General features: G+C 43.6%; 1 protein-coding gene across 1 annotated transcript in view; it reads right to left on the bottom strand.

The window, feature by feature from the left end:
• EML6 (EMAP like 6) overlaps positions 1 to 22,504 on the bottom strand; it is a 403,172-nt gene that overhangs the window by 268,009 nt on the left and 112,659 nt on the right. Inside the window, exons 2-3 of the mRNA XM_045011334.1 lie at positions 14,646 to 14,805; positions 3,927 to 4,025 (exon numbers count right to left, since the gene is read on the bottom strand). Coding sequence (XP_044867269.1) covers positions 3,927 to 4,025; positions 14,646 to 14,805 — 259 coding nt within the window. The remainder of the gene's footprint in view (positions 1 to 3,926; positions 4,026 to 14,645; positions 14,806 to 22,504) is intronic.

Here is a 22,504-nt window from a genome sequence, read left to right as displayed (position 1 = left end):
CAACTGGAGACTAGAGGATGAATAAACTTTATGCCCAGACAAGTCTAGTTTCTTGGAGTCTTTGTTCTTAGGAGTAGCCCTGGGTTGACCTTGTTGCTCCCTGTGGTTAACAGCTTCTATCACTAGGAAGTTGGGAGCAGGGTGGGTGTACAGGTACTTGTGGCCTTTGGATGTCACAAAGTACTTGTGCTCAGCCCACTTGGCAGGGAGGAGGGAGTTTACCACAGGGCATTAGTGATCCTAGAGACCCCATCATGAATGGGCAGAGCCACCCTGGCTGGTGCTGTGGAGCAGAGGACATCGAAGAGAGATTCTGAAGGCTCCTCTGCCTGAAGACCCAGGTTGGCAGCGACCCTCTTAAGTAGTTCCTGGTGCGTTTTAGCATCATCCAGAGGAACCAGGGGAGGGGGCCCAATTACAGCCTTGTCTGGCAGCGACAAGGAAGATGCCAGTGCTGTAGGGTCCTCCACAACCATTGGTGGCCCAGTGGCTTCTTCCCCTGCTCCCTCTTGGACCTGCGGGGTCCTTACACCTGAGGTTTCATGCACCAGAGGAGGGTGGTAGAGCGAGGCAGCTGGTCTCTTCAAGGCTCTGGACACTGAGCAGGCAGCCTGGGAGGGCTGGGTGAACCCCCCACAGGTTCCATGGGTACCACGATGCCGGCCACTGTGCCTGAGGCCCCAGGGCTGGTTTCAGTGCCAACAATGTAGCCGGTAATGCTGGTACCGGAGCTTGTTCCACTGTCAGGGAACCTCGCTCTGAATCAGGGCTAGATCCTGAGTGGTTGCACCCAGGTGACCAGTATGGAGTGGAATGGTGGCTCTGTCGCAACCAGTGCCGGTCACTCCGCCTGGAGTCTGATGTGGAGTGGAATCTTAGGGATCGATGGCGCTCGACGGATCCGCAACGGCTTGGAGTCAGAGATCTACATCTTGCACTTGATGAGCGGTACCGGTATGAGAAGCAGGACCGGGAGTCGGAACAGGCCCGGTGCCGGGAAGCACCCACACATGGTGATGCCCTCCTAGAGGATCGGCGACGGTCTGAGGAATGGTAACACTGATCCCTCGATGGGTCTCTGGAGCAGTACCACAGTCTCAGAGATACCGGGTGCCGAGACCGGTACTCCTGCCAGGGGGGCACATGCCTCCAAGGGTCTGCACCCAGTGGCCAGAGAGCTGTGCCTTGAGCCTCTCTGCCTGTGGCCAAGGTTCAGGGACCGAATGGGGCTGTGCTGTATCTGCCTTTCGCAGCCAGATGCGAGAGGGTGAGCACTGGCAGGACATTCCCTATGATGGGGAACGGTGCTGCTGAGGTAGGGACCATAGCAGTCCGAACATGGGTTTACTCCATGAATGGGGAACCACAGGAGCCAACGTGGGCAGCACCGGGAGGGACATGATCTCCTGCGCTACCCACAGGGCCTCTGGCGTGAACAGCACCCGGAGCTCACGGAGGCCTCTGCCACTATCCGGGGTAGCTGACCAGGAGCCAGTTGGGCTACATCTCTCCACCAGAGCTTGGGCCTGAGATCCCAAAATAGGTGAAGAGTTGCCCAGCCTGGGACCTTGCTCACACCCAGTCTTATCCTTTCCCTTGCGGGAGGTTGGAGACCGGCCTCGACCCACCTTCTTAGGCTTCTTGGTTGGAGCCATGGATGGGGACCAGTGCTGGCCAGTGGACCGAGGTCATGGTACTCAGCGCTGAGTTGGAGCGTTGCTCTGGTGCTGGGTTGACTCAATAAGGCCGACTCAATAAGGCACGCTCTTAAACAAATATTGTGCTCCTTCTTAGTCCTTGGCTTGAATGACTTGCAAATTTTGCACTTCTCACTAACGTGTCCTTCGCCCAAGCAACTCAGACAACTGCTGTGTGGTTCACTAGCGGGCATAGGCCTCTTGCAGCGATCAAAGGGCTTAAAGCCTGGGGACCGGGGCATGCTCCCAGGACCTACGAAGTCTCTAACTATAGCTAAGGGATTTACAAACACTAACAGAAAACTATTATACACTATAATACAAGAGATAACTACTTTGTATGAATGAGCAGCAACAGCATTAGCTGAAGCAGCAACAGTTCCAGCACTGTCACTAGCGGCAAGAAGGAACTGAGGGTGCAAGGAACTGGTGGCACCCTATATACCACGGCATGCACGCAACACTCAAGGGGGCGTCAGAGCAGGTCCCCTACAGATACTGCTGAGGGAAAAGCTTCTGGCATCGGTGCATGTGACAAGCACACACACCTAAGTTGAATGAACATGAGCAACACAACTCGAAGAAGAACAAAAACATTCAACCACTAAAATTTAGGATCAGATTAGACAATCCCCTGCTGAACACCCTTTTACTTTCGCTGTGGGGAGGGCTTGAAGGGCTAAGCCTTGAAACACTTCAGTCATGGCTTAGAGTAGGGGTGGGCAAACTACACCCCGCGGGCCACATCCAGCCCATGGGACTGTCCTGCCTGGCCCCTGAGCTCCTGGCCCAGGAGGCTCAGCCCTGGCCCCTCGCCCACTGTTTCCCCTCACCTGCAGCCTCAACTCACTCCACCACCGGCACAATGCTCTGGGTGGCGGGGCTGTGAACTCCTGGGGCAGTGCAGCTGCAGAGCCCGGCCTGATCTGGTGCTCTGTGCTGTGTGGTGGTGGCGGCAGTATGGCCTGGCTCCAGCCAGGTGGCGCGGCTGTAGCACTGCCAGCCACTGGTGCTCCAGGCAGCGTGATAAGGGGGCAGGGAGCGGGGGGGTTGGATAGAGGGCAGGGGAGTTTGGGGTGGTGGTCAGGGGGAAGGGGTGTGGATGGTGGTCGGGCGGGGAAACAGGGGGTTGAATGGGGGCAGGGTGCAGTCAGGAAGAAGGGGGGGTGTTGGATGGGGCAGCAGGGGACAGTCAGGGACAGGGGTTCCGGGGGCAGTCAGAGGACAGGGAGAAGGGGTGGTTGGATGGGGCAAGGGTCCCGGGGGGGCCTTCAGGAATGAGAGGAGGGGTTGGATGGGGCAGGGGTCCCGGAGGAAGGCATCAGGAATGAGAAGAGGGGTTGGATTGGACTTGGGTTGGATGGGGCCCAGGGGCAGTCAGGGGACAGGGAGCGGATATGTGTGGATGGAGCAGGGGTCCCAGAGGGGCCGTCAGGGAACGGGGGGGGGGGGGGTTGGATGGGACAGGAGCCCCGGGGGGGCAGATAGGAGGTGGGGGCTGGGCCACAATCCCCTCCCCTAACCAGCCCTCCATACAATTTACAAAACCTGATGCAGCCCTCAGGCCAAAAAGTTTGCCTGCCCCTGGCTTAGAGAAACAGAGCCTAGGGTGACCAGACAGCTAGTGTGAAAAATCAGGACAGGGCGTGGGGGGTAATAGGAGCCTATATAAGAAAAAGACCCAAAAATCAGGACTGTCCCTATAAAATCGGCACATCTGGTCACCCTAACAGAGCCTGAAACAGCTTCCATTGAAGTCAGTAGCAAAACTTCCACGGACATCAATGAGAGTTGCATCAGACCCTAAAGGAGTAATTTTGAAAAGCAAATAAAAATATTAATCTTGATGTGTTAGAAATATAGTACACAACAGTGAAGCACTGAATTCACCCAACTCACAAACACAGTATTGTTTTGTTCTGCTGCCACTATGTATATTCTATCATGTGAAATATTCACAGATATACCATGTGTAGTAAAATATATATGCACAATGAAATGATTAATTTATCTTCATATATGTGTATGTTTATGTGTGTGCTTTTTTGACTGGTGGTGAAATTGCTTTGACATTTCCTAACTTTGGGCAATATTCTCCACTCAGATCCACTTGATGGACCTTTCTGTGCACTAACCTAATGAAAAATAATACAATATAGAAACAAAAATGTTACATGTTATCGGGAAATGCTCCAGACAAAATTCAGATAATTCCTTCTATATGATTACCCTGTCTGAATGGCCAGTAGCTGTTGCTAGTAGTTTTCCTTTCTTCCAGTCCCAAATACATACTGTATTTTTGGCATCCAGTCCCACTGAGGCTAAACACTAAGGAAAAAAAATAATCTAGTTAATTAAAGATCAGCCCAAAATAAGTCTTTCAATTAAGCATAGTATGTGTACAGAAGGATTTCTACAAATATTACTCAAATTAAAACTAAATTGCTAAAGATATCATCAAGATATCCATGTTAAATATTTGTTTAATATTAGGACATGTCAAAAATTCTAGTCTTTGCTAGAAGCTTGATATTAATTACTTGACTTTTAAGTGTACCAAACATAGGTTAAATTCATCAAAAGAGCTGAAGAACTTGCTTCAGTAACACAACAATCTGCCATTCACATCTTACTGAACTGTTATTAAAAGTAAATGGGGGATTAAAACACTCCTCTCCCACCACCCACACCACCACATTTCATTACGTTTATGGTGCTCATTTTTGTGGACTTTTCTAGTAGCATTTTATAACTGTAATTTACCCTTAAATTTTCAATTTTGTTTTTGAAAGAATGCATGACTAATTATTTTAAAAGCTTAATACAAATAAATGAACTGCCCTCTCCTAAGAAACAAGAATCCCTTTTTGTCCAGGCTATGGCTATAAACAAACAGGATGAAGAAATGTTTAAGATATAAATTAGCATCCAAGTCTCTCCAAATTTTGCCTAATTTCACAGGTCCTTATGAGAATGCAGGAACATAGAAATTGTCCTGTTGTATAACACCAGTGGTTCATCTGGTTCAGTATCCTGTCTCTATTAGTGGCAAGTACCTTGTCTGCAAAAGATTATTTTCTTCACATTTGCCACTGTTGATATCACCGGTACTGCTATACCAGGCAAAAGAGCAAAAAAAGGCACCAACTCATGGGGATTTGCAGGAATACAAGGACATGTGCCTCCATGCTTGGCTATCCTCTCCACACCTAGACAATCAGGGAACACTGAGCCAGGAATTGTCCTCTATGCCTCCATCAGAGGGCATTTCATGGCATGGAGGGCAATGAGGCAAAGTTAATATAGCCTCATATTGCTATAACTTAATGCTAGATTTCTCACAGGCCTTGTGGGAGGTGACCATGTGCATCCCCCTCAAACCCTCCCTGTCCTGTTTTCTCCCCAACTATAGATCCCAGAAAATGAAAGAAATTCCTGGATTCAGAAAAGTAAACAAAAATGCACCTAAGTGCTTTATAGTCACCATTCCTTTATTTAACAACACTGAAATGCATCTCTACCTTTGGCTTTTTGGGATGTCACACACCACGTGTCATCTCTTAGTATCACTGGCCCTAGCTGAACTCTATCTAGGGAATAGTGCATGCCCAAAGCAATAGGGAATAGTTCTGGTGAACAACTAAAATTATTTTCCTCTGCTGGCTGCCAAATGCATCTATATTTTTCCTGGTTTGTGCAGAATAATGAACTTGCAAATAAGTAAATCTGACTTTACTGTAATTTCTTGTGTGTGTGTGTGTGCGTGTGTGCGTGTGTGTGTGTGTGTGTGTGTGTGTTGAGAGAGTAACAATGTGTGATGATGCTGAATCACTACTCAATTATAGCAACAGGTGGATTCAATTATATCCCAGGGGCCCATTCCAGTCAGTACCTAGTCCAAGCTAGGGATACTAATGATCCAACCAGTGGTCAAATTCACTGATGAATCCTAGTCACGTGCAACCTGAGGCACATTGCACATACGCTAAGAAGAATTAAATCCCAACCAAAATAAAAGGAATTGAAGCTTCTCTTCAATGAAGAGGGTATGAAACTCTGGGATAAGGCAGTTCTTCAGGAAAAGCCTAGGAACATGCAATTTGGGGATAAATAATAGTTTGAGATTTATGTTAGCGTTATCTGAATTACCAGAAAGGGGATAAATTTGGATTATGCATACACTATATGTTTTATTAGCAACAGAGTCAGAACTCCAGCTGCTTATATAAAATTGTGGCACAAAGGCTGAACTCTGTTTTAACATCTTTATACTCTTAGTATCAAAAATAAAACTAATTTATTTTGGAATTAAGTGTAAAGAAAGAAAAAAGTGTCTAAAATAACATTTAGGCAGCCCTATTACTTGAAACACAAAAATGGTCAATTGTAGTGCACATATAGGGTTGCCAACTTTCTAATTACTGGGAATTGAACCCCTGAGGCCTCCCCTCTGGCCCTTCCCCACAGCCACGCCCCCATCCTGCCCCTTCTTCCTGGCTCTGCCCCCACCCTTTCCCTCACAGCTCCGTCCCCACCCCTTTCCCCCAGGCCCTGCCCCTGCTCAAAAGCCCCGCCCCAGTCACTTTCTCCTTTTCCCCACCCCATCACTTGCTGGATTGTCTCCACCTCCTTTCCCGCTTCCCCCCACTGGGCTCCTCTGCTCCAGGGCTGAGATGGGAGCTGCTGCAGCCTGACAAGAAGCCTACCTGCAGGTAGGAGGCAACATTGGATAAGCAAGGGCTGGTGTCTGGTCACTACATCTGATCGGACACTGTCAAGTCCCCTTTTCTACCAGACTTTCCAATTGCAAACCAGGCACCTGGCAACCCTAAATGGCATCCAGACACAGAAGCCAAAAACTGGTCTGTCCGGGTAAAACCCAGACAGGTGGCAACCCTATGCATGTTTGAACTATGTTTAATATGTAAAAATATCAGCTCTGAACCTGCAGGCTGTTCCATAAGGAGTAGAACCCAGCACTTTTGAGAAGCCTACTGTCTTCAGTGCAGAACAGCTTGCAATATGGGTCATAGTTAGTTCCTGATTCAAGTAAATTGAATCCTCATTAATTTTATGGTAGCTATGAAAAAATTCGGAAGATGCAAAATATAAAAAATGTAGCTATCAACAAAATATATCTTCAGCTATATGCAAATTATAGGTCTTTTCTTTAAAAATTTGTAAACTACCTAGGCCATAAAATCTGATAAAGAAAGTAACATTTTCTCAATCAAACAGGAAAAAATTCTTAAGTGGCAGCAGCTCAGACTGGTGTGCTGCATATTCAGGCTGTATTTCACTTTAGTATTTAATTATAAAAAATTCGAATAACAAGTTTATACTAAATACAGGCTGGGAAGGATTAGATTTTTATTTGTAAATGTCTATAAACGTTGATTTCACTGTTCACTCCCCAAAAACTGATGAAAAATATATTCCCCAATAATAATTGGAATTTTCAGATAGGAAAAATAAGAAAAACAGTACTTGAGAACCTATTAGAGTGTGATCCAAAGATACTTTCTTTGTACATTTTGACATGATGATGACAAGTTGTATTTTAATGGTTATAACATTTTAACTGTTTGAATCTCAATAATTATTGTAATTAAATAATTATCTGTCTTTCCCCATTATTTCTCACAACTGTGAAAATATATATCCATAAAAATAAAAATAAATTGCTTAAACCCCATAATTTTGTGCAACTGTGAAAATAAATAAAAGTATAAAAATACTTAAAACAAACATATTATCCATCAAAATTATAAAAAACCCAAATTCTCCCAAGCCTAACTAAATATATTTGTCTCTGAAACTCGGCATCTTATTAAATAAAAATGTGTACATAAAATATTTCCTGATTTAAACTGCAGATTGATCTTTTGTATGTTTTACTGATGACAAAGTATAGTAATACAAAATTACTGTGAACAAATTGGAGAGAGGGCAACGAAAATTATTAGGGGGGTGGGACACATGATTTACAAGGAGAGGCTGAGGGAACTGGGCTTATTTAGTCTGTAGAAGAGAGAGGGGGGGATTTGATAACAGCCTTCAACTACCTGAAGGGGGATTCCAAAGAGGATGGAGCTAGGCTGTTCTCAGTGGTGGCAGAAGACAGAATAAGAAGCAATGGTCTCAAATTGCAGCGGGGGAGGTCTAGGTTGGATATTCGGAAACACTATTTCACTGGGGGGCGGGGGCTGAAGTATTGTAATGGGTTACCTAGGGAGGTGGTGGAATCTCCATCCTTAGAGGTTTTTAAGGCCTGGCTTGACAAAGCCTTGGCTGGGATGATTTAGTTGGTGTTGGTCCTGCTTTGAGCAGAGGATTGGACTAGATGACCTCCTGAGGTCTCTTCCAACCCTAATATTCTATGATTCTATGAACACATAGACAACCTTATTCTCCATTTTCAGCCAAAGATATTTATTGGTTTTCCAATTTTAAAATGCATTCAGTGTAAAAGGATGAGGGGTTCTGTGGGATTGTTGTGCATGAGAGTGTGGGAAACTGATATGCAAGTTTCTAGGATGAGGCTAGTTCTTATCTGCTGGTAGGCAGTAATAGGATAATAAATTAAAAAGCTGTCTAGGATGATGTTACCCAATGAAGTTATAGCTGCTGCCTGTGTGTATTTTATTAACCAATTAGCAATTGCTTGATTGCTTGCTTTAAGTGTATAAAGATGTATGCTGGAGAGAAATAAAATGACTTTGCTTTCAATCATATTGATGGTCGAGCTCTGTCCACGCACGCCTGCGCTGCAACAAATGGTGACCCCGACGTGATTCGTATCGAATGAAAGTGTCGGTGGCCTGACCCAGGCGGAGAAGCCCAGAGGCGAACGGCCAGGAGCCTGAGCCCAGAGGCGGGGAGTGCTTATCCGACGTGACTCGTATCGAGTGATGATAGTGTCGGGAGCTTGAGCCCAGAGGCGAACGGCCAGGAGCCTGAGCCCAGAGGCGGGGAGTGCTTATCCGACGTGACTCGTATCGAGTGATGATAGTGTTGGGAGCCTGAGCCCAGAGGCGAGTGGCTGGGAGCCTGAGCCCAGAGGCGGGGAGGAGCTGCGGCGGGGAGTGCCGGAGAAGCCCGCGAGCGTCCGAAAAGAGAGACGCACCTGAGCCCTGAGGAGAGCGGCTATAAGCCGCGGAGGAGAGGGGCGGCTATAAGTCGCGGAGATAAGCGGCGGCTACAAGCCGCGGAGGAGAAGGGCGGTTATAAGCCGCGGTGGATAAGGGCAGAGCAGCTAACGTGAGTACCGCTGTATCAGCTGAAGAAAAGATAACACAGAAGCCTTTGTTGTACATTATGAACCGACAGGGGAAAAGAATCTCCCCTGCTGCACTATCTTACTTATTAAGAAGAGAGGGGGAGTTGTGGAGGCTCCTCCTGACCGGCCTTCGGGCACAGGACGAGGAGGTGCTCCGCTGGAAGCGAGCCCTGGACGGGAAGACGTTGGAGTGCACGGCGCAGGTAGAGGCTTGTGCCGTGGCCCCGGAGGTCGTTTGGACCTACAAGCAAGCAAGTTGTTCTGGCAGGAGCCTGGAGAAGGCGTCCTACACTGGCTGGTTTGAGCCTGGGACAGTGCCGGGAAAACCGTTGTGCTTCTCCGGTATGAGCAGCAATAGCTGACACAGGATTCACAGATTAAAAGAAGCCAAGCAGGGAAGGAAAAGGAACAGCATGAGTTAACTAAGCAAGCTAAAGATAAGACTTGGCGAACAGCCCAGACTAAAGAGAGCGTGACTGGGCCCAAAAAAGTTAATGAGAGCTGCAAAACTCGGCCTGGCATTACCGGAATGTGTCAGATTTCTTTTCTTATGGGTAAAGAAACGCTACAAAAAAGACTGACTGCTTGGACCCATGATTTTTACTGCAGAAAGACCCCTCCACATCAGAAGAATTTTTCTACTGATGATTGGCCTATGTAATTTTTTAGTTCTATTGTGTTTTTGGACAGCATGAAAAAGGGACAAGGTGTCCCTTGGCAGCCCCCACTGTGTTATTGGAATTTTTTTGTTGTTGCTTTTTGAAAGGAGCAAAATTACTACGGGATGATGCCCTGGTAAATTTCCCCCATTGAAGCTGAACCACGACGGTGGTGGAAAAGAAGAAAAAACATTTATGTTGTTGATATTGCCAAAGTCCAGAAATTCCTGACTAAAAGGACATTGAGAACTGACCCTGGTGAGGAAACAAAGAATTACACACTGGCAGGACGAAATTTGTGGGACTTATGTTTGGAATTGTGGTATTAATTGGATTTTGGGATTTATTTTACAGGCTGCGCCCTGTGTTTTGGATATATTTTTTTTAGCATGTACTGCCCCCCCCCATTATGGTAGCCCTTCCTAATTGGGTTGTAAATGATATGTCCTTTTTTATTGAGGCTGAGAAAGCATTGCCGTGGGAGCTAGTATGTTTGAAGTTTTGAATGGCCAGCTGATGGCCATTCGGAGTGATTTTGAGCACCAGGATAGCCCACTGCCCTTACAAATATATTAGGAGTGCCATTTGATCTGGAATTGTAAAAATATATTTAGACACTGTTTAAGTAAAAGTGTAAATATTTGCAGTGCCCCTCCCCAGCATGTAAACCGGTTGAGTTGGGGGGTGAGGGCTTTTACATATCGAACCCTGCCGGGTTCATGGGGAGGATGAATGTGAAATTATTTACCCCAGCTTTTTAGAGTTTAATTGTTTGTTGTTTTTCAAGTTTGAGAAAACTCAGCCAAAAGGTTTGTTGAGTATTCTCAAGGGGGGAGTTGTGAGTTGTAGGCATAAATCTAGGTAATTTGGGAGGATGGCTTTGAATTTATGTGACCCAAAATACCTTTATGTAAAGTGCTTTTGTTAGCCTTTTTAGATTTTTGTAAATTTTGTATTATGTACTGATTATTGGCCGTTGTAGACTGCTTGATATTAGATGTGGTTTATATTATAATAGATAGCGTATTTGGAAGGGAAAACAGGATCGGGCCCAAGCGGACAGGCAACAGATAAGGCTTGGAAAGCTGGCTGAAAAACTCTTGAGGGCGTAGCGAGACTAAAAGTTTAACTTTATGGTTGCCAGAGGGAATAAAGGTTGAATTTTGTAAAAATGCTTAGAGAAAAGTTTTTGGTGTTTTGAAATGTTTGTAAATAAGTTTAGGCAAAGAAATTAGTTTGCAATTGTTTGGTCATAAATAACTTGTTGTATTAGTTGAAGATTGTATATTGTGCTATGTTATTGTAATTGTATTAGGCTAAGGGTATATTTTAAGTAATGATTACTTGCCCAGTAGGGGTAGTTTTGTTTTTGTTTTTTTTAGATATTAAAGAAAATTGGTGTTAGCTGCATAGCATTTAATGTACCATGTAATTATTTATAGAGTTTAAATTTATGTTTCATGTTTTATGTTTGTTTGTGATATGTGTTTCTGGCCAGAAAGAATTGTGATTTTGTTAAAATGTTTATGTGGTTTATGTTGTGTTTTTCCTGCTAGGACCCCCCCCCCTCAGTGTCAGTTTGATCACCTGACACATGAGGGATGGATTGGTAATAGAAATTTGTCACGATTTGGTGTGCAATGGAGATTGGGGGAACCCTGCAGAATTTACACCATTTATGTGTTTGATTTTTGTGTATTTATGTTTGTTTTGTTTGATGTTGTTGGTGTTGTATGTTATGAATTGCATGGTTATGGATAAGCCTTATAGATTGAGGAAGCCATTATTTGGTTTTTAGTTTTGTTTTGCTTAATTGGTTATTAATTTTTTTTATGTGTTTTTGGAATAGGGGGCAGATGTTTGGTTGCATCTTCCCTATGCTGCCTTGGTGGAAAATTACAGCAGCGTGGTTACAAGAACAGAGGGATGAGATAAAGTTGTTATGCCAGAGCAAGGCAAATGCCAGGTGGCCTAGCTGAGATTGTTTTCAAGGTCCCAGATGGATTCCGGCGAAGTGGGTCCGGCCTTGGCTGATTTTGGCGCAGAGTGCCATACATACAACGGCCTTCTGCCTGCTGCCCCATGTTGCTGCAGTGGAAGCCCTTATTGGAAATCTGCTTTGTGGGTGTTTGCACATTGGCAGAACCCTCCTGGCCCCTTGGGCCACTTGCGTTACCTGGAGGAGGGATGTATAGGTAAAAATAGGGCATTGCGGAAGATATTGTTATGGTTTAGTTAGGCAGCTGGTGTTTAGATTTGCTTTTAGTTTTGCTGTGTAATAGATTGTAGTAATGTGATGCTATGAGCTGGGAATGTTTTGCTGTGCCTTCCCTTTTTTATTATGAGAAGAGGGGGGAAGTGTGGGATTGTTGTGCATGAGAGTGTGGGAAACTGATATGCAAGTTTCTAGGATGAGGCTAGTTCTTATCTGCTGGTAGGCAGTAATAGGATAATAAATTAAAAAGCTGTCTAGGATGATGTTACCCAATGAAGTTATAGCTGCTGCCTGTGTGTATTTTATTAACCAATTAGCAATTGCTTGATTGCTTGCTTTAAGTGTATAAAGATGTATGCTGGAGAGAAATAAAATGACTTTGCTTTCAATCATATTGATGGTCGAGCTCTGTCCACGCACGCCTGTGCTGCAACAGGGTTCATTTGAAGGAAGTGAGTAATACATATGTAGTGGAATCTGTCTTGTCCCAGAACAGGACACAAATTTCCCACAATGGGAACCTACAAGTGTCTTGGCCAAAATGGAACTGTTGACAGCTATAAGCTCCATGTACCTGGTTTCCATGAGTCCATGTCCCTCCTGGTCTCCTCACCCTCAAATCCATGCCCTCCAATTCTGGCTCAGCCCTGCAGCTTAAGCTGCAAAGCTTATACTCAGCATCTGGTCAGTTTATATCATGTTCATAAAAATAGTTCTTTATATCTTTGGAATTCCCACACTAAAACCCAACCTCAAACCCAACCCCTACTCCCACTCCATCTCTAGAACACTGTTATGCAAGGTCAACAAATTTGGAACCTGTAGGGTAAGGGGCCAAAATTTGAATGGTATTTAGATGCCTAAAGATTCAGATAGGCACATAGTAGGATTTTCAAAAGCACTTAGTGGTCTTAGGCACTTTTGAAATTCCAACTAAATGCCTATCTGCACCTTTAAGCACTAAACTACCTTTAACAATCTGTCTCCCAATCATTTTGGAGATAGGAGGACACAAAAAAGTTAGGAGATTTTGGGACACAATAACTCCCTTCCCATTTTTTCCCAGTCTTCCCAGAAAGTCTGTACACTGGGGATGAGATACGGTGTATGAAATTTCAGAGGGACTGGTTTCCTTTTTTAGGAAGTTGGGGGAAGAGAGTTGAAAATTGGCCTTGAAGTAGAAAGCAAGCTTAAATCTGGAGCAGCAACCTATAATAATGTTAATTAGTTAATGCTGTGCAATGTAAAGCACTACGTGATAACTATTATTATAATTACAATCCTATATATATACTGAGTGTTATTACCTTTATAGAGAAGGAAGGAAAAAAATTAGCCGTTGAATTGGTTTAACATCCGTGACCCTTGAAATTTCCTAAAATCCCTCATTCCTCTCATGTCTATTAACCATTTCACAGATCTTTCTATGTTACTAGGTAGCAAAATTAACACTCACATTTATTAATTTGAGACTAAAGTAATGTACTATTACAAGTAAGATATGTTAAAGGGAGGTTGTTTCTGGCAGTGTCCTTCCTTTCAGATTAAATTTTAAACTGAGTGAAAGGATGTTAATTTACATTAAAAATTAAAGGTAGTTTTATTCCATATGAGACTATTCTTTTAAAACATCATGGTCCAATTCTGTCCTCAGATACAGACAATCCAACTCTCAGTGACGTCAGTGGGAGCATACCTGTGTATCTGATTGTGCAACCCAAAATCAATATAGCTGACTGATTATTTTTTTAAAAGATGCAAATTCAATTCTCTCTCTGATGGGATTAAACTTTGAGTTACATGGGGAAGACAGCACAAGGTGAAATGTACCCTAGTGCAGATGGCCTCTAGAAGGATTTAGGCACCCATAAGGGTCCTTAAAACTAACATAGAGTAGGGATTTTAAGGTGTGACAAAAATTTACACAGTGGAATACTCCAGACATTGATAGTACAATATTACACACGTAATCTTTCTGTAGGGATGAACTGTTTGGAATAATTTGCTCAGTTCTCTGTGTGAAGAACAAATATGCATTCCTTTGACACTATTTATGTTAAAGTCCTTGTGGTTTACCATTACTTTTTCTTCTAGAAATTTACTTATTGTGACTAATAACGAAAAATCCAATTCTCCATTTATATTTGACTTCCATCTTTCTTAAAATATCTAGTTAATCATATGGTCAAAACACTCTGATTCTCAGAGATTTTTGTGAGTGATCTGTTTGTCTGTTTTTTGCAGGATTCCAATGCTAAGCTCCAAAGCCACACAGTTTTTCTATTTCAAACACTTTATTAAATTAAATTTACTATGCATTACAGCTGTGAGAATCCCTTAACAGTGAGATCAATGCAGTTCTGCTGCCCAAGGAGGAACAGGATTGGGGGGACACAGTATCAATATACTGTAGAAGCTCTCTGAACATCAGGCACAGGTGAACACTGCCTGGTTCTGAGGACCAAACAATCCCCTCACTGTGCAGTTCCTCCAGTACTAACTCTTCAGGAGATAGGGCTGCATTTGGGCCATGGAGGGCTATGTCTACCACTGGCATCTGCCCAGTGCCCCACACAACTAGCTGGAGTGCTAGGCTGAGGTTTTGGCCCCAAAAGCATTTCTTTTTGAAAAAGAGATATATTTGCAGTATTTTGGATCCTGTATTAGCATTAAAATTTTAAATTACAGTATTCAGTTCTGATGTAATGCTATAATTCTATATGAAGGCTACATATATAAAAATTTACTTTTATGTAAACTTAAATAGCAGAAAGAGAAACTGAAAATATACAAACCTGGCCATCTGAATCAAAAGCCAAGCAGGCAACTCCATGCGTATGCGCATCCTTAAGAACAGAAAGAGTCAGTACACTGTAGGAATCCCAGATGCAAATGTAAGGGTCCTTCCCAACCTGTCCTGTAGCAACTAAGGTTTTATCTGGGTGTACAGCCAGGCTAGAAGAGAATATAGTTCAAACCACACGTCATTCTCTAGTTCAGCACAACATTGTAGAGTAATCAAAGATGAGAACCAATATTGATTTTTTTCAATTTTCAAAAATCCCAACTCCTTTAACATATCAGAACCTTGATAGCAACACTCTCTAGAGAAAAGTATATCAAATTGTTTCCATCGTAATTTAGCTTGCTAAATGTAAACAGTATATTCAGCTGAGACAGATTAAGATGATCAGTACAGAGTACAATTCAGCACACAGTCAGATTTTAGCTAGTGTATTGTCAACAAAAATATAAACTATTGTATTTTAAATAGTTTCGTTTATCTGATAGGACTGTTTCTTTCCTGGGCCTCTCTTTGTCTTTCCATGGTTTTAGAAATTAGTATGCAAATTTCAGTTCAAATTGAAAAAAAAAGTAGGCCAGCAGCTGAGTAAAATATATTTTTCACAATTAATTTAAACTATAAGAAGGCCTTCATCATCATCATTATATATATTTTTAAAGAATCAAAACCTCAGAGGGGATGGGGAGTCAAACTATTGCTTCTACCTCTGAGACAAGGAATTGCATGTGTTTATGGATATATATTTTAGTTACTACATCCTCCGGAAAGCTGCAATTTCCTGTACCTGTATATTTTACCTTATTTTCTCTGATATTCAAGAAAAATTAGCAGCAGCCATATCAAACAGTACTTGTACTACCTCCTTTTTGTATATAGATAGAAATGTTTAAAAAATATTATGCTGGGTTTTTAGTTATGTAACTCCCATTGGGGTTACAGAGAAATTGGTTTTGAACATTGCCCTTATGCATCTCTTTAAAAGTAAATATATTATAAAGTATGTCAAGCAACATTCTTACACTCTTTGTTATTTGGATATGCTTGTTACTGCAAAATAGTGTAACCCAGGCCTCGCATAATCTACTGCAAGGTAGACCTAAATTCACTGACCAAGCCCCCCCACCCCCGCAGCCCTAAAGGCTCCCGCCCCCCCAAAAAAACCTTCGTTATTGCAGAGTTAAGGTTGCCTGGTTATATCAGGTTCTTCCAGAATATCAAATTCAAACCAACAAAACTCAAACTTAGTAAAAACCAGGAAATGAAGAGTAAGTTTCATATCAAACTTTTGAAAACCAGGAAATACAGAATTGGGAGGAGGGATGTCAGACCCCGCCCAGAGGGACAGGCAGTCCTCTCCCCAGTCTCTCCCCACTCTCCTGCCCAGATCTCAGCTGGCTTTCACAGAGAGTCCCTGGCATGGCAAACTGCAAATTCAGAGGCAGCGTCAAATAAATATAAAAATGGAGTTTACTAAATGAGACACAAAAAATAGTACAATCATTACAGTAGCCCGTTTTGTTTATATTGTTAAGTTCAATTTTACAATAGTCTAGTATTTTAAATTTTTGTATTGGCAATGAATATTTATGTTGGAGTAGTCAGAGGAAACTAGAGATTTGAGAGCTAAGCTTGGCCATGGTTGGGGAGACGGAGGCATTGATCCCCCACCCCCACCCCAAACTGCCAGCCTCTGGCGGGCACAAATTTCCCACACACATACACACACGAAGCCCCATTGGCCTGACTGGAGCTGCCCCCCTAAATACAGAAGTCAAACTATGCCTATGGAGCTAAATAGGAAATATTTGGACCTTTTGGCACTGAGGAAGGGCTGAGGTGGTTTAAGATTGTGGAATAAGCACATTAACTGGATGTCCGCTAAAATGATCAGCAGTGAAATAGGTAACTATTTGAACAGTTTCATCATTTGTTTTTAGAAATTACCCATTCAGATGAATGGGACACTTACAGTGTTCTCAGAAGTATCATTTCAGGCTGACTGCAGATTCAGGAGACAACAGTGAATCAGTTTACACTCTGTTCATGTTTATTTTGCACCCATAAAAGTCACACATGGGGAAAAACACTTAGATTCTGTGGTAAGAGGTGAATTAGAAGGCTAATTATCTGGCTGGATCACATGGGCCCAAACTAGAACATCTTTCACTATGATTATTTTGTAACTAAATACATTGTTTGGAAGAGAATTACCCAAATTATTTGTTGCTGTCCATTAAAAAAATCAAAAGAATAGAGAACACTTTTGAGGAATAAGAGTATTGGAGAGCATGCTAGTTAGTGTGTTGCAGTATTCCTTTATGTGCCACCATTTTGTTTCTGTTCTAGGTACAATAAACTATTTGATAGATAAAGAAGTAGCCAGGGCCGTAATCAGGGTGGGGCAAGTGGGGTAGCTGCCCAGGGTGCAAAGCCATAGGGACGGAAAGATAGGGCCAGAGGCACCCCCAACCCATACAGGCTGGGTGACCTGTTGAGGTGAATCAGGGGTGGAGGTGGTGTTCCCTCTCTGAGCCCCGCCTGGCGTCGCCAGACCAAGCCACCTGGCATCGCCACTCTCCCCCCAGAATGTTCCTCCGCAACCCCTGGGGTATGCGCCTCACAGTTTGAAAACCTCTAAGGGGTGGTCACCTACCCCACACCCCATTATGAATAGTTACATGTTACCTCTGAATGGGGTGGAAAAATAACCCCCCAAAATGGTATGGGGTGCAAATATGCTTGTTCACCCTGGGCACTAAAATGGATCTGGGGGTAGCCACATTAGGACCTAACCCAGCTGAAATGAGCCTCCCCATTGCTGCTTGCTCAAAGGTTTCATAGGCTGCTCTGTCTGAGGGGAAAGTAGTCCCTGTCTAGAACATATTGAATGCAACATCATTTTCCCATAGCCACTCTCTCCCCAGGAATGCAGTGTATGTCTGAATAGTAGTTATGTGGTTGTAAGTAACTTTTAAAGATGTTGGCACTGAATTGCATTTATGTCAGACTGAAAGAAAAGGGGAATCTGGCAGTTAAAGGGTATGTCTACACTTTGAACTGGGGATGCAATTCTCAGTTCAAAGAGACATACCTGCACTAAAACAGAGTGTAGCTGTGGTGGCACTAGCAGTGGGAGGAGCTAGTCATTTGGAGTATGTGTCTAGGGCAGTGGTTTTCAACCTTTTTTCATTTGCAGACCCCTAAAAATTTCAAATGGAGATGTGGACCCTTTTGGAAATCTTAGACAGTCTATGGATCAGTAGGGGTACACAGACCACAGATTGAAAACCATTGGTCTAGGGTCTCAGGCAGGATCATATTCAGAGCATCTAGCCCCTCCCACTGCCATGGCTACACTGTTTCTAGTTCACTAGCTCAATCAGCACTAATTCAGGTATGTCTCCTCAAGTTGGAAATTATATTCCAAACTCAAAGTGTAGACATACCCTAAAGATTCACACATGCCCCTTTAAAATATAGCAACTATAACTTGAATAAACACTCACCCAAATTCCAGGATTCACCTACACACTAACTGGGTAGCTGGGCTAGAAGTTCTCTGCTCATCTGTGTCTACCTTCACTACATCCCCTCCTAGTCATCTTTTTTCCTAAAGCATGTGTGTGTACAGACACTCCCCGACTTACGCATGCATTCCATTCCGGAATGCCTTGCGTAAGTCGAATTTTGCATAAGTTGGGGACATATACCCAACAATTAAGTAAAAAAAAAAGTTTACGGAATTTACGGAACTTTTTCCGTAAGTGCAGATTTGTGTAAATCGGGTTTGTGTAACCCGGGGAGCGTCTGTATTATATTACAAACAGGTTAAATTCAAATGTTCATGGTTTAAGTATTAACCTTTCTTTCTAGTGATCCAAATGATTTCTAGTATAAGAACATAAGAACGGCCATACTGGGTCAGACCAAAGGTCCATCTAGCCCCGTATCTTGTCCTCCGACAGTAGCCAATGCCAGGTGCCCCAGAGGGAATGAACAGGTAATCATCAAGTGATCCATTACCTGTTGCTCATTCCCAGCTTCTGGCAAACAGAGGTTAGGGACACCATCTCTGCCCATCCTGGCTAATAACCATTGATGGACCTATCTTTCATTAATTTATCCAGTTCTTTTTGAACCCTGTTATAGTCTTGGCCTTCACAACATCCTCTGGCAAAGAGTTCCAGGTTGACTGTATGTGGTGTGAAGAAATACTTCCTTTTGTTTGTTTTAAACCTACTGCCTATTAATTTCATTTGGTGACCCCTAGTTCTTGTGTTATGAGAAGGAGTAAAAAACACTTCCTTATTTACATCCTCCACACCAGTCATGATTTTATAGACCTCAGTTATATCCCTTAGTCATCTCTTTTCCAAGATGAAAAGTCCCAGTCTTATTAATCTCTCTTCATCTGGAAGCCGTTCCATACCCCTAATCATTTTTTTACCCTTTTCTGAACCTTTTCCAGTTCCAATATATCTTTTTTTAGATGGGGCGACCACATCTGCATGCAGTATTCAAGATGTGGGTGTACCATGGATTTATATAGAGGCAATATGATATTTTCTGTCTTATTATCTATCCCTTTTTTAATGATTCCCAGCAGTCTGTTCACCTTTTTGACTGCCACTGCACATTGAGTGGATGTTTTCAGAGAACTATCCACAATGACTCCAAGATCTCTTCCTTGAGTGGTAACACCTAATTTAGACCCCATCATTTTATATATATATAGTTGGCATTATGTTTTCCAATGTGCATTACTTTGCATTTATCAACGCTGAATTTCATCTGCAATTTTGTTGCCCAGTCACTCAGTTTTGAGAGATGCTTTTTCCAGATCCTATATGAATATGTTGAATAGGACTGGTCCCAGTACAGACCCCTGGGGGACACCACTATTTACCTCTCTCCATTCTGAAAACTGACCATTTATTCCTACCCTCTGTTTCCTATCTTTTAACTAGTTACTAATCCATGAGAGGACCTTCCCTCTTTTCCCTTGACAGCTTACTTTGCTTAAGAGCCTTTGGTGAGGGATCTTGTCAAAGGCTTTCTGAAAATCTAAGTACACTATATCCACTGGTTCCCCTTTGTCCACATGCTTGTTGACCCCCTAAAAGAATTCTAGCAGATTGGTGAGGCATGATTTCCCTTTACAAAAACTATGTTGACTTTTCCCCCACAAATTATGTTCATCTAAGTGTCTGACAATTTAGTTTTTTACTATAGTTTCAACCAGTTTGCCCAGTACTGAAGTCAGGCTTACTGACCTGTAATTGCCGGGAACACCTCTGAGCCCTTTTTAAAAATTGGCATCACATTAGCTATCCTCCAGTCATTTGGTACAGAAGCTGATTTTAAATGATATGTTACAGACTACAGTTAATAGTTCTGCAATTTTGCATTTGAGTTTCTTCAGAACTCTTGGGTGAATCTATCTAGTCCTGGTGACTTATTACTGTATAGTTTATCAATTTGTTCCAAAACCTTAGAATCATAGAATCATAGAATCTCAGGGTTGGAAGGGACCTCAGGAGGTCATCTAGTCCAACCCCCTGCTCAAAGCAGGACCAAACCCAACTAAATCATCCCAGCCAGGGCTTTGTCAAGCCTGACCTTAAAAACCTCTAAGGAAGGAGATTCCACTACCTCCCTAGGTAACCCATTCCAGTTCTTCACCACCCTACTAGTGAAAAAGTTTTTCCTAATATCCAACCTAAACCTCCCCCTCTGCAACTTGAGACCATTACTCCTTGTTCTATCATCTTCTACCACTGAGAACAGTCTAGATCCATCCTCTTTGGAACCCCCTTTCAGGTAGTTGAAAGCAGCTATCAAATCCCCCCTCATTCTTCTCTTCTGCAGACTAAACAATCCCAGTTCCCTCAGCCTCTCCTCATAAGTCATGTGCTCCAGCCCCCTAATCATTTTTGTTGCCCTCCGCTGGACTCTCTCCAATTTATCCACATCCTTCTTGTAGTGTGGGGCCCAAAACTGGACACAGTACTCCAAATGAGGCCTCACCAGTGCTGAGTAGAGGGGGATGATCACATCCCTTGATCTGCTGGAAATGCCCCTACTTATACAACCCAAAATGCCATTAGCCTTCTCTAATGACATCTCAATCTGGGATAGTTCCTCAGATTTGTCACCTAAAAAGAATGGCTCAGGTTTGGGAATCTCACTCACATCCTCAGCCATGAAGACAGCTGTAAAGAATTAATTTAGTTTCTCTGCAATGGCCTTATCATCCTTGAGTGCTCCTTTAGCATCTCAGCCATCCAGTGGCCCCACTGGTTGTTTAGCAGACTTCCTGCTTCTGATGTACTTTAAAACAATTGCTATCACTTTTTGAGTCTTTGGCTAGCTGTTCTTCAAATTCTTTTTTGGCCTTCCTAATTATATTTTTACACTTCATTTGCCAGAGTTTATGCTCCTTTCTATTTTTCTCACTAGAATTTAACTTCCACTTTTTAAAGGATGCCTTTTTGCTTCTCCCTGCTTCTTTTACTTTGTTGTTTAGCCACGGTGGCACTTTTTTGAATGTGCACAAGTCCATGGGTCCAGATCTAATGCATCCAAGGGTGCTGAGGGAGTTGGCTGATGTGATTGCAGAGCCATTGGTCATTATCTTTGAAAACTCCTGGCCATCGGGGAAGGTCCCGGATGATTGGAAAAAGGCAAATATAGTGCCCATCTTCAAAAAAGGGAAGAAAGAGAACCTGGGGAATTACAGGCTGGTCAGCCTCACTTCAGTCCCCGGCAAAGTCATGGAGCAGGTCCTCAAGGAATCCATTTTGAAGCACTTGGAGGAGAGGAAGGTGATCAGGAACAGTCAACATGGATTCACCAAGGGCAAGTCATGCCTGACCAACCTGATGAGATAATGATGAGATAACTGGCTCTTTGGATATGGGGAAAGCAGTGGATGTGATACATCTTGACTTTAGCAAAGCTTTTGATATGGTCTCCCACAGTATTCTTGCCAGCAAGTTAAAAAAGTATAGATTGGATGAATGGACTATAAGGTGGACAGAAAGCTGGCTAGATAGTCAGGCTCAACGGGTAGTGATCAATAGCTCCATGTCTAGTTGGCAGCCGGTATCAAGCAGAGTGCCCCAAGAGTTGGTCCGGGGGCCAGTTTTGTTCAACATCTTCATTAATGATCTGGATGATGAGATGGATTGCACCCTCAGCAAGTTTGCAGATGACACTAAGCTGGAGGGAGAGGTAGATATGCTGGAGGCTAGGGATAGGGTCCAGAGTAACCTAGACAAATTGGACGATTGGGCCAAAAGAAATCTGATGAGGTTCAACAAAGACAAGTGCAGAGTCCTGCACTTAGGATGGAAGAATCCCATGCACTGCTACAGGCTGGGGACCAACTGGCTAAGCAGCAGTTCTCCAGAAAAGGACCCGGGGATTACAATGGATGAGAAGCTGGATATGAGTCAATAGTGTGCCCTTGTTGCCAAGAAGGCCAACAGTATATTGGGCTGCACTAACAGGAGCACTGTCAGCAGATCGAGGGAAGTGATTATTCCCTCTATTTGGCACTGGTGAGGCCACATCTGCAGCACTACATCCAGTTTTGGTCCCCCCACTGCAGAAAGAATGTGGACAAATTGGAGAGAATCCAGCGGAGGACAATGGAAATGATTAGGGGGCTGCAGCCAGGGGCAGCTCCAGGCCCCAGCACGCCAAGCGCGTGCTTGGGGCGGCAAGCTGCGGGGGGCGCTCTGCCGGCGCCGTGAGGGCAGCAGGCAGGTTGCCTTCGGCGGCTTGCCTGCAAAGGGTCCGGTGGTCCCACGGCTTTGGTGGACCTCCCGCAGGCATGCCTGCGGA

This window comes from Mauremys mutica, chromosome 3 (assembly GCF_020497125.1).
Source record: "Mauremys mutica isolate MM-2020 ecotype Southern chromosome 3, ASM2049712v1, whole genome shotgun sequence".
NCBI classification, from domain to species: domain Eukaryota; kingdom Metazoa; phylum Chordata; order Testudines; family Geoemydidae; genus Mauremys; species Mauremys mutica.
The sequence above is the reverse complement of the archived record's forward strand: the minus strand, read 5'-3'. Positions and strand labels throughout refer to the sequence as shown.